This window comes from Dendropsophus ebraccatus, chromosome 6 (genome assembly GCF_027789765.1).
Source record: "Dendropsophus ebraccatus isolate aDenEbr1 chromosome 6, aDenEbr1.pat, whole genome shotgun sequence".
NCBI lineage: Eukaryota > Metazoa > Chordata > Amphibia > Anura > Hylidae > Dendropsophus > Dendropsophus ebraccatus.
Window position 1 is genome coordinate 88649623 of NC_091459.1, and position 13565 is coordinate 88663187.

Sequence of the window (13565 nt, forward strand, 5' to 3'; positions counted from 1 at the left end):
AAGAATCCTCTTTGTGAAAAAATCTTCATTCCCCTGTATGGTAGGGCAGGGGGAATGTGGCATATTATAGTTCAAGGTATGAAAGAAACACAAAGGTATATCAGAACCAAGAGCCCCAAAAAATCCCATACATTTCCTGTATGTTTTTAGTAGCACTTGAACGTAGACAATAATACTATATGCGCCAGTACGCAGCTGGGTTAGGCTGTGGATATATGGTCAGCGGGGGCCAGCAGATAAGTTTGATTAATGGCTGAAACTATTGCTAATATGTAATAAAAAGATTACAGACATTTTGTTAGGCTTGTGTAACTTTTCATTACATATTAAATTAAGTTTTATTCACACTAATATAGATGTATTGGGAAATTTAGGGTCCATTTTTGTCTGACAACAAAGTTATATCAGATCCCACTTGTATGTGCTAACGTGTTGAGCACAGATCTTCAGAGTCCTCCTCTGCATTGGGATGTAATGAATACAAGTACTACGTCTGCTTCTGGACTCCATTAACCCCGGCTGTCAGATTATATCCGGCTGGTAATAGCACAGAATGACTAAATCCAATAAAGCAGTGATCGTTTGCTTCTTGTTGAGGTACAATGTGGGGCACTAGCTGCTACTAAGAACCCAACTCACTACTGTATATCTAATACATATAAAAGTCATTTTTTATTGTGCTATGTGTCTATCTCTATATATCACATACATACACACATGTATATGTATATATACTGTATATATATTCTCATAACATGTGTATAGTATGCTTCTAATGCTCCGGTTTCTGTTCAGCAGAGCCTCTTTCACAGTTAACACCTTGTATGAGCTGCCTGGAGGAGTGCACGGAAGGAACGCCCCATTAGTATAACTAGTAATAGTTGCTGTCACTTTCCAAGCTTATTCAATCAATGATGTACTTGTATTTTATGCATACAGTATGTGAAAATACAACCTTGGAACATAGTGGTGACAAACTGATCCCCACCTGCATATCGTAACTATCCATGAAGTCATTCCATGATGAATGAGAATCTTTTTTAGCAGCAAGTGTATAGATTTCTATAAGTCCCATTCAGATGAACTAGACAGTTTCAGAAATTTGTGCAAATTAAATACTGTGTGTGGATATACCCTTATTTGTTTCTTAATTGTAATTTTGTAGTGTGTCAGTAAATCTGAGATTTGTGAAGCCAAAGCCAGGAACAGACACAGAACAGGTCATAAAGAAAAGATTGAGATTTCTGCTCTTTTCAAACGTATTCCTGGCTTTGGCTTCAAAAATCTGTCAGATAATCTGTCTGTGTAAACACACCATTTGAGGTATGGAATTGAATAAGGTAGGGGTACCCATGTGCCCCCCAGCTCCAAGATCCTGCAGTCTGACTGGTTACTAGGGGCATAATTCCCTAACAACCAGTCTGTCCTAAATTGCCTGGAGGAACAGAGGAAATGCATCTTGCCGCTGGTTAACCTCTGCCATTCCCCGACATAGTCTGTGGGATTAGATTTTTTTATTAACTCTGTTCCACAGTCTTTAATTTTCAGGCATTTTACCTTATTAGATACACGGATATAACTGGACCATTGATACGCATGTTACGTTTTGTCTGAAGAGCTTACATGTGTGCATTTTAATATATGCGTCATGCTTGCAGAGCCCCCTGTCATGTATAGATGTGTTGTGTACTGGCCGTTCACTGCAGGGGTTGTTATAAGAACAGATAAAGTGGTTTGGGCCTCCGTCCTCCGGACATGGTGAACGCGCCGCAGATACCGAGCGTTTGATGCCTGACAATGTGCAGCTGGAGGCCGACTCTCCTACGTCTGTTCCCAATTTCTCCTCTTACTTCTACAAAGAGTGAGTCTGCAGCTGATTTGGGGTTTTCCTTATCGTGTCCGTCTACCGTTTACGCCATTCTCCTGTTATTTTCATCTCTCACTCCTAATCTCAGTGATTGCTGCTTGTCATGCTCGCCTCCATTATGGTGCTATTGTCTGCCTTTTCTCTTTGAAGTTTGTGTGGATCCATGAGCCGGTATACACTAATCCGTATTGGGTTTCCTTGTGACAGTTGTTGCAACCAATTGGAAAGTAAATGTGAAAAAAGTTTGGATTTCTGAGATCTGCTGCAATAGATTGTTGACACAGTCAGCAATACTAATGCTTTGGAAAGTAACTACTACTTTTTCTACTACGGATTTAATTTTACTAGTAAAAGGTGTTCCTGTCCAAACAGAATAATGGTGCTTATATGTCCTCAGCTGACTATGATTTTTACCTACATCTATTCAAGTTATAAGAGCTACGCTAACCATTAATGCCTCTGATCTCTTACTTGTCCTTTAAGATGTTGGAGCGCGGAACCATCGCCACCTGTGTGCAGTGTATTACAACAAGAACCCAGGGTTTGAGGTCATACACGGCCTGCTGGACCGTATCATGCAGCTACTAGCGGTCAGTCCCGGCACAGAGAAAGGGTACCGAATCAAAGCGGCCGAAGGTAAGAGTTGTTTACATCTCTCACATAGTGTAATATTGTCATGCACTATTCTTATTTATTCTCCACAGTATTACCTCTGAGGGTATGTTTACACCCAGCATATATGCTATGGATTTTACTCACAGAAACCTGCAGCGTGTGATCAGAGTTTCTCTCTATTCAAGGCTGCAGGTTTTATGCTGCCTCCTGTGGTTGAGAAAAGAATAAAGCAAATATTAAAAGAGGCTGTGAGGCCCCCGCCGATTGGGGGAAACACGCAGTGATGTCCGTCCAGATCAATATTAGTATATGGGGCTATCTGGGCAGAGATGATTGATGATTGACAGCAGTGAAACTTCCACAGATCAAAACCCAAAACATATGTCTGTCAAAGTTTTTTTTGTTTTGTTGTTTTTTTATTGTGCCAGGTTTTTAAAACATTAACATTTTTTTCACCGATAGATGTGGTAAAATGTCAGAATTACTGTGACACTAGCAAATGTATGGAGAAACCTCATGTAGATTAGGATTGCTGGATGCAAATAAAGTTTTTTGAGAGGAAGTATAACCAATGTTAAGGATGCATTAGACATGCCCTGAGTCCTTATTGGTTCTGCACAGTGCAGCTAAAATTACAGCCCTGTATAAATGCACAGTATGCATAGACTCATTCGGACAGCGTTATATAAGAGATTACTTCATTATTTTTGACCATAGGCCTTGAGTCCATAAACTTACTGTACGGATATGTGCACTGTTCCTGTTTTCTGTTTTTAGTTCATGCTGAGATCACCCATGTAATTTTAGTTATTTTCTTTATGCAGGTTCCAACCCGTACAAAAAGGACCACAAAAATCTTTATTATAATAGAGACCATAAGGCCATTGTTAGCCCTGATTGTATCAATGAATGTGCCACACGTTGTGTTTGATACAAAGGGGATCTGTCAGCACTATATCATTTTCAGAGCTGCAGATATGGGCAGATAGCTCAAAGGAAGATAAAACAAATGATACCTGTCTTTCACACAATGGCTGTTTGTAAAGTTATAAAATAATATTTTTCTTCTAAGCGTGAGTTATACAAGCTGGGCTGAGCTGCAGCATGCACACCTCCTCACCTGCCCTCCCTGCATATTTCATTTACAGGGCTCAATGCTGGAAGCCAATGCTGTATATCAATTATTCAGAGTAGGGAGGGGTGAGGAAGGGAGTTAGTGTGCATGCTGCCCAGCTTCTACAATTTAAACTTAGAAGGTAAACATGATTTAAAAACTTTGCAAATAACTATCAGCTAAGAGATAGGTGTCATGTTTTTTTCATCAACCTATAAGCTATCTGCCCATGTCTGTAGCATGGTATAGAGCTGACCGATAGCCTGCACAATAGTATAGTTTTAATCGTATGCTGTGCTGTATAGCTAGAGGTATAACTAGTAGGAAGAGGGAGATTCTGATTCCGCGGTATAGAGCTCTAGTGAGACCACATCTGGAATATTGTGTCCAGTTCTGACATCACCTACAAAACGGATATTCAAAGGCTGGTCAAAAGAAGGGCTTCAAAAATGGTGGAGGGTGTGAAGCATAAAACCAGAGAAGACTTCAGGCCCTAAATATGGCCAAAAATCGCTTAGTGAGGGGGGGACATGATCGAAACCTTTAAATATGTTGCAGGATTAAATAAGGTTCAAGAGTTAAGTGTTTTTAATAAAAAAAAAAAAGGAACTCAAGAACAAGAGGACACGATCTGAGATTAGTTGGGGGACGAAGGAGGAACTTGAGAAAATATGACTTTACTGAAAGATTAGTAGTAGATTTTTGGAACAAACTTGGTAAATCTACAATAGCTGAATGTAAACATATCTGGGATAAACATACCGGTATATCCATCCTAGGATAATAAGAAAGGAAATGCTAAAAGGGGAGACTAGATGGACCAGAGGGGCTTTTTCTGCCAACAACCTTTCATGTTTCTATGTATCAGAAAGTACAATGATGATTGAATACAATACCACTAAATTCAGTATAAAAAATACAGGGATTGAACATATCAAAAAAAGTAATAAAAATGTACATGTATTGCATTGTAGTAATTATAGAGAAAAACTAAAACAGGCCATGAATGTCTATAAATGAATATCTGCAAAGTGAAAATCAAATGCTCAGGCACGGCCCTCTTGTACAGGAATTCACATGAATGTTAGTTTATCCCAAAACAGAACTATATAGATTTTGGTTTCCCTCCATGTGTATACCGTCATCTCTCCTATTAGGACCATATGTATAATAGTCACTTTTCACGCACCTTCTGTCCTTTTAACATGCTTACTGAGCATACACCTAACCTGGGTCATAACCTCTGCTCCTCTCTATGCAGTGCGAGCTCTGAAATTGTCACGGTGGAGCTGTGATGCCTTAGTGCTAGGTTTACAAGCTCAGTCATTGTAACCCAAGCCCTGTTTTAGCTGCTGTCTGATTCTATTAGGGATTGGAACATTATCACCGAGGCGGAGATCTCCAGGAATTGTCTCCTATAAATTATATTATGTGCTCTGCATTGGTAAAACATAGAAAGCTATAAGAACATCAGCTGCCCATCTGCTGTAAGATACACCTTATTGTACAGTTATTGTGTATCATTGTGCATTTATCGGGGGTCGCTTCATAAGGATCATGGGGACTGGCAGCATTATCATAGAAACAAATCAGCTTATGATTCATATAAAATCTCACATGCCCAATAAGGAATAAGATGCTGATGGTTCTTCTATGAGCTTGTATGTCAATGTTCACACAGTATATCAGGCTGTTTTTGAGGCATAAAATCTTTTTCCATAATGTTTTATGTGTGTATGGGGGCGGGTGGGGCTTTAAAGAGGCTTCAATAAACTGCAATGTTTTATTTTGCACTTTAGGGTTTCTTTTTTTGTTTTTATCAATTTTTTCCCCCCCGCACTACCTTTTTTTTTCCTGCTGTGCTTCTTGTTACAAATCATGTGGTTCAATGAATTCTAGTTTTTCAAAAATTACCAAATAGAGAAACAACTGTCCCTATGTCTCTGTTGGCACAACCTTCTCCTGCATCTGATTTATTATAATATATGCCAGCTAGCAGGCCTAAATCATGCCTACGCCTATGCCTTCTCCAGAGCAGCCAATGACTATATCCATGATTTCCACATAGCCATAGGGCTTTATCCAACTTCAGCAGCCACCGCTAATTAAATGCCTAACGCTCGGGTTCGGATGGACTCGAGCATGCTCAAGGTTCGCTCATCTCTGATTCTTACACCCTTCTCATGCTGGCCAGTGTTACTAAAAGCCTTATTAAATATGGCGCGTCGCATGGGTGAAATCCAGTTTGTTAAATTTCCCCAATTGTGTATTTTTGGGTGTGTTTTTTTTTTTTTTTTTTTTTTTTTTAATTTCAAAAGAACTCCATGTGTGAAACAATCCTACTAACTTCCATATGGGAGCTCAGTGTGTATTACTACATTATTTAGCGTTATCCTTTCTTTCATAGATTTGCCATTTCTGCTTTTAAATATAAGAGAAACCAGAGACTGAACCTTGTTCTTGTGGGGAAGGTGTGCAATTTCTGTGTTTTTTTTTTTTTTTTAATTTGTGTTTGGTCTTTACTGGAGATGAGATGGTGGTCTGCCTTACACAGGTTCTAGAGAATAGTAAATTACCCAACCTACAGTACCAGAGCATCCCTCTACAGGAGATGAGATAGAATAAGACTGGGATTAACTAGACAACCAGTCAACCTATGCTGCTGGACCCTCTATTTATCATTATATGGATGGGCCCCTGACCTTTGTGCTGTCCTATAGCAGCAGCCTACTTTCTCTGTTATATCATTCATCATGGGTACTGCTTCTCTACAGCATTTACCTATTGTTGTGGGTGAAGCCATATCTAGAAAATAAAGTATTACATGAATTATTGCATGGGTGCTCTGGGTCCACCAGAATATGGGTCACTCTTACATAGTGGGACCCCATCTGTGAGGTTTCTATGTTCTGTAAGGGCATGTGGATTTTTTATCTTACTATTTTTCCCCTTTAAAGTAAATGAAAGACCTGCACAGTGTGTATGTTGAGATGATAGCTCTACATACTGTAAATGAAGGTATGTGGTGTGTAAAATTTAGCTTAAATGATTCTCCATGGCAGGTGTATTAGGGATGCGTACACCTGCTATTAACCCCCCACCCTAGCACACCGAGCAAGGTGCACCTCTGCAGGCTGGGTGGCACCCTCTTGGTCCATTAAGCGTGTCATATGGTTTAGATGCCAGCAGGCACAATTACACTAGCTGCACCTGTAATGGCCGGGGATCAGTGGAAGGAACCCGTTTGTTTGTGGGGTGTTAAGCAGGCATGAAATGCAGACAGCAAGTTACATAATAATTAAGAGAAACGAGTGAAACTCAAGGGAGAAGAGTCGGATACGGAGGCACAGCGGGAAAGCCAGCCCCTGATAATACAGCACTGACAGTAGGTACAGTTTCCTGGGTAATTACTAGCCGCTCCCTGTGGGGTCTGGCTGATTCCAGGCCTTTGATCTACATTGCATATTACATTAATACCAATCTTGTTATTCTCTTATTCCCCGCCTTTCTCCCTGCTGTGTATCACAACCCCCGGCTATTAGCCCCTCTAAGACTACTATTTAGCAGTATTACTGTATATTCTGTGTCTGCTAAATTTGCATTCTAGAATGAATATAGAAATATTGGTGCAACATGTAACCACACAAGTTCCACAAGGTATTATTGTGTCTTTATTAAATTGCTGGTGACGAAACGGTAACAATGGTAGAAACGATGTACGATCTTCATCTAGTTTTATAGGGTGTGGAATTTATGAGCAAAAATGGCACAAGCTGTGTCATATGTGGCATATTTGCTGGCTGGCATACCTGTATGTGAATATTTTGAACTAAAACAGTAGAGGTCGTGAAAAAGAAAGAATAACACACAATAAACATTGTGCAAATCAAATCCTCAATTTTAGGCACATGGGCCCACATTTAGAAAGACAGGCATTGGATTGGACCATTATCTGGTCATCAACGACGTTCTCATTATCTCGCCTATTTCCCTGTGGTGAGGAAGGTGATACGACTAACTTCTGAGCACCAGTTGTTATCAGAGGATTTTCTTTAGCTTAATAATACCTTGAAGGGGGTATTCCAGTGTCCTTTTTTATGTTATGTTATATAATAATAATAATAATTATAATATAATAATTATAATAATAAAAATAATAATTATAATAATAATTATAATTATTATTAGTATAGCACCAACAGATTCCACATTGCGGGGGGCACATTAAATATTATTTTTAGGTCCTACTCCTCTACCACAAACCCCTGCAAGTGCCCTTCTCCCCAGATTGATCCCACTTCAGAGATGTGACATCTTGGTGGGACCCGCCCACAGAACCAGTTACTGGTGGAACACTTCTGCAGGCGGTGATTGGCTGAGCAGGCAAACAGGCATCTTGTAATCAGATAGGGAAATAAGTAGGGATGTGGGCCTCTCTGGAATGGCAGCAATAGGGTAGGGTCAGTTATACTGTTTAAATAAATAAATTTAATAATAAAGTTTGATTTATTTTTTTTTTTTAACAGTACTATCCTGAATTATTACTTTTGCTGCCATTCCAGCGGTGCAATGTCTGGGGAGGTGGTAGGTGAAAGCAATAACATTCACTTGCCTCCCTGGCTCCAGTGCTGCTGCCTGCATTCGGCTTCTTCGATTTGCCGGTATCTGAGGCGGGACTTGAGACGTGACATGGCAGGTCTGCTTTGCAGAAAAAGGGTCCCGACCTAAATACCGCTTTAGCCCTGCCAGGCAACCACTTTCATGTGATTTGCTTAGTGTCACTGTTTTTACAAAAAATGTTTGACATGTCAAAGAGACATATCTGACATATCTAACTTCACCCATCATGCAGTAGATCGGGCAGTGTATGTCCCTGTATGTGAATTGATGCAGTTTCTCATCTAAGGCCTTAAATGAATCCATCAGCAAGCAGAAGTATAAGGCCTTCCTTTATATTTTCTATTTCTTTTGAATCCACTCCTGGCTTTGGCTAAAAAATAAAACAAAACAAATAAACTACCGCACAGGCGCAGTTTACAAAAAACTTTGTGTATGAAAACACCCAATAAATGTTCATTTTCTGTAGCTGGTAAATGCCAGAGAGTGACTATGTATAACAATAGGCCGGTCTGGCCGAGCCTGTGAGGGTGGCTGCGGATCAGACGTGAAATGTTACCACTGGGGCTCAGCTGCAGATGAAAGCTCTTTTTAAGTGTTTCTTAGATTTGAGCCTTTAAAGCGGCTTCTCAATTGCTGCCTGTAAGCCCCCACTTCCGCACATCCTATCAAATTATAGGACTGCTAAGGTATGTCTAAGCCTATAATATTACCCTAAAGTTTTTTTTTTTTATTCCCAGTTTTCATTCTGAAGCTCACACAAAAAAGAAACTAAAATGCCCGATTTCATCAGATAAGAAAAACCATCCCTTTGATATTTAATTGTCCATAAAATGTGATAAAGATTAGTCGATACAAATGACATTTGGCCCCCTCCAGCTCTTAACTCTTTTTACGCTCGGGGCCAATGATAGTAGGGTCTCCAGTGTTTTCAGGCACCTGCCATTCATGGGTTAAAGTGGCCCTGTCTTTCAAAGTACAGAAGTCCTAGGACCAGCTATAGAAGTTGTAATTATGTGATTATTCACAGCCCAGTGGACTCAGAGGAGAATAAGGTGACATATATGGCTTTAGGGAAATGTGTGTATCCCCTTGTAGTGAAGTTCAGCCGTCACCACACATCTGTTCATAGGCGGCCGGTGCAGACACAGCTGTCAGGTCTCCCCGTATAGAGGAACTAATTATACGGGGGAGACAGGAATGATGGCTGAGAGGTGCAAGTCATCCTCAGCAAGGTTCAGTCCTAGTTTTGTCTCATGTATTGTAAAATTATGCCTAAATGGGAGCTTCTTATTAAGGAAACTATCATGAATCACTGTTACTATTGGACTTTCCCTGCAGGATCTTTTTTATAATGGGCCTCTGACCTATAGACAGAATACAGGCTACTGTATTGTGCTGACAGGCCTACAGTAAAAATGAGAGATTTCACTACTATAGAGATTGTGCAGTGTATATATAAAATGTGATGTAGACGTTAATTAGAATTATTTTCTTTTTGTGTTTTTTTGGGGTTAGGAGGCTTACTGGCAGGTTAATTATTCATCTTTTTTTCTAGAATGAATCTAGTGTTCTGTTAAGTGAGAAGTTCTATACTTCTCTTTAGAATGCCTTGAGTATTGCTACTGTCTAGGTCCCCCATGGCATATGTTTATACGCCTGCACGATGATTGTCCTGTCATTGACTGGCAGCTGCAGTGATATGGTGCCAACCATAGTGACAAGTCATCATGGAGACTTACAAACAGGTGTGGTAATGGACCCTAACAGCAACATATTTGTGAGGTAAGACAATTTGGAATATTAGCATTTATCCTGGAAAAGCCAATATTGCTATTTTGTTCACAGGTCCATAGAATAAAGCAGCAGCATTCGCCAAATAAGCAACAAAGCCTCTATGGACTTGGAATCTTCATATCTATTTTTAATAAGCTGGGAACCACCCATGTATGAAAGTGCTTCCAATTGGCCAGGGGAGTGTTGTGCCCCAGATAAAACCTCATGTAATGTCTTAACTGTTTTTGTTTACTCACTTTAAATGGTCACTATCCTTTCTAATAACTTTACTCCATTTGATGATCTGTGACTCCTCATTGTTGTTCACTGTCTGTTAGGCCATATCTGTCTGCAGTAACAGCTAGGTCAGGACCAAAAACAGGAAGTGTGGTGGGGTATAGGCTGGCTTCACACTTCCACCAGGGCTCTGTTCGTGGAGGCCCCTTTACACATTGTTTATTTTACAGGATCTTAGCCGACAAAAGAATACTGCAAGCAGGAATCTTTTGTCTTTTGAAATCCTGGAAATAAACCCTGTCAGTGGGATTTTTTGGGGATCGGTTTATATCAATTTATGTCCATTCATACACAGACAGTCCTGCTCAGTTTTATGGCACAGACTCTCACAGAGGGTCTAGAGGAAGTGTGAATCCAGCCTTAGCATGTGCTGTCTGCAGGAGAAAGCCTGGGTTGTGCACATACAAGCTGAGCCAGTCTACCTGCTGAACATGATCCACACTGTGCCAGAGAGGTAAATCAAGGATTCCTTCTCATCTCTGGCTATCCATGAAGATAAGGGCAGCTATTCCTTTTGGAAATACTTGTGTGCCTACTACTGTATTTCCTCAGTACTGTAATCTGTCCCCCTTTCTTTAGCATGTCATTGGGAACAGGTCAATGCTCAGCTCCACTCTGGTCCCTGCCTCTGAAATAGAGAGAAGGAGTAATAGCGATGCACAATGAGAGGGGACTCCTAAGGGCTTAATTGTAGCACAGAGAGCACTAAAATCACCTTGTCTGCACACTGAAGTGTTAATCACAAACATTTAAAGTGATGGGTACGCTTTAAAGGACAACGCTGGCCAAAATGTATTTTTTAATATGTTATTACATAAGGAAAGATAGACAAATTCCTAATATACACTTATTATGGGAAATGCACATATACTGCTATTTTCCACAACTTAGTAGATCAGGCAGGCTTCGAGGTGGGCGGCCGGCGGGATGGACGGGTGCGAGTGCTAGGGGAGCGCAGCGGAGCGCGGCCGGCGGGATGGACAGATGCGGGGGGCTAGGGGAGACGGTGCGGGATGAATGGATGCTGGGGAGCCTCTTCCTGCAACCAGGTGAGGGCACAAGCAGCTATGGATGACTGCAACCCGGACCGAAATTACAATGTAATTTCTCCATATACTGCGCCCCCTGCTGGATGCTTTATAGGAATTACACCCAGCCCTGCTCTGATTCATGACGTCCTTTTTTCTTTTTTTTTTAATAGAGACATTGAAGTCTACCTGATATACTAAATTGAGAAAAATAGCAGTATATGTGCATTTCCCATAATAAGTGTATATTAGGAATTTGTCTAACTTTCCTTACGTAATAACATATTAAAAAATACTTTTGGCCGAACTTCTTCCTTTAAGGCTAGGGCTCTTTATGTACAGGGTTGAGTCTTCCACAGTTTGCGCTAAAATAACCGGGTTGTCGAAAGTCATGTGCAACTGGAATCATATCTCAAGGAGAGTTTTGTTATGTTACTAAAGTTATGCAGCTGCTTCCTCTCAAAAGGGGATTGTAAAGCTAGTTAGTAGCACACTCTGTACACATGTAGAAACGATCTCCACAGCACAATTGAATTCACTTGTGACTTTCTGCTGCTGTAGGGATTTAAAAGAAATGTACTGTATGCGCCGTCTGCAGATTGCAGTATTCTGCAACCGCTTGTTCTGAGCACTGACACCAGATGTTACTACACACGACTAAGCATAGATTGGCTGGTCAGTATATTTTATGTTGGCTCTGGTAGTAATGTGAGGCTTCCAGAATGACTGAGTAGTTTATTGGTTTCTATATGTATTATATATACCTTGGGTTGTGTGACCGCCGGTGTGCAGGATGCTGTAGTTTCTATGGTCTGTGCAGTAACTGAATCACTGTCACTTTTTCTTGGGTAATTAGAACAATGCCTTAATTATCAGGATAGGTTCTCAAAGCCAAGGAGCCACGGGCCGAATTGTATTATCCTAAACCTTTTATTGTGGGTGGACCCTAAGCCCATTTCACAGCTATTGCCGGCTGTGTATTAGATGCACCAATTTCACACTTCTTTCCAGCCTAAATACCCCCAAAACGAAGCGTTTCTAGAGCAGCTCTTGCCTGGTGTCAGGCTGCACAGTACCGCGTCTTTTCTTTTTACTTCAATTATTTCTACTTGTCCTCCTAAAGTCTGAGTCTTGTAGCAGTGCAGCACATAGTGGGCTTCATACTGGGATGTTTTATTACCATGAGACGCCAACTAATTGTTGGCCTGTCCTGTGGAGCTCGCTGATGTTAAGCAAACGGCCAGAGCTAAAGCCAGCTGGATGGAGCTGGTTGTTGGCTCTACTCCTCACTTTTATAGTAGTCAGACTACATAGTCTTACAAACCTGACTCCTGTAGTAAGATGAGGAGCGCGCTTCTCCCATCCCTATAGTTTTGAAGTAACAGTAACTTTTAGGACATTTTTATTGGTGAGTCTTTGGGTCCATTTACACAGAAAGATTATCTGACAGATTATCTGCCAAAGATTTGAAGCCAAAGCCAGAAACAGACTATAAACAGAGATCAGGTCATAAAGGAAAGCCTGAGATTTCTCCTTTTTAAATCCATTCCTGCCTTTGGCTTCAAATCTTTGACAGATAATCTGTCAGATAATCTTTCTGTGTAAATGGACCCTTATGCTACGTTTACACGAAGCTATAATTCACCCGATCGTACGATTAACGATTTCGAAGTAACGTTTTGTTTTTTTTTTATAACGATCAGCGTTTAGATGGAACGATATATCGTACAGAAAATTCGTTTTGCGATCGCTTAAGCCTATCTCACACATAGGAAAAATCAGTGAATGACTGTTCACACGGAACGATCTGCCAATTTTTTGTGAACGATCAACAACGATTTATTAATATGTTCAAAGATCATAATGAACGTTTTTTAGCTAATCGCTTGATCGTTCGCTGCATTTAAACGGAACAATTATCGCTCAATGCGATAGTTATTGCGAAAATTCGCCCGATAATCGTTCCGTGTAAATTAGTCTCATTGCTCTTTCAATGATTTTATATACTTATAATAATATTTTTTCCCCTTCTTGCAGATCCAGCTTTTTTTCCTGGTCGCTGTGCTGAAATCCTGGCTGATGGCAAAACCATAGGAAAACTGGGCGTACTTCACCCTGACGTCATCACAAAGTTTGACCTGACTCTTCCTTGCTCAGCCCTGGAAATAAATGTGGAGCCATTTTTGTGATATAGAATCAGCTAGGAAAATAGATTTTAATCAGAGACAGGTGAAATACAAAAATGGGTGAA

At 40.5% G+C, this 13565-nt stretch overlaps 1 protein-coding gene across 1 annotated transcript in view; it reads left to right on the forward strand.

Moving 5' to 3' along the window:
- Positions 1 to 13565, forward strand: part of FARSB (phenylalanyl-tRNA synthetase subunit beta) — a 44353-nt gene extending 30788 nt beyond the window's left edge. Inside the window, exons 16-17 of the mRNA XM_069975354.1 lie at positions 2351 to 2503; positions 13352 to 13565. Of these exons, the coding sequence (XP_069831455.1) occupies positions 2351 to 2503; positions 13352 to 13503 (305 nt within the window). The 3' untranslated portion in view covers positions 13504 to 13565. The remainder of the gene's footprint in view (positions 1 to 2350; positions 2504 to 13351) is intronic.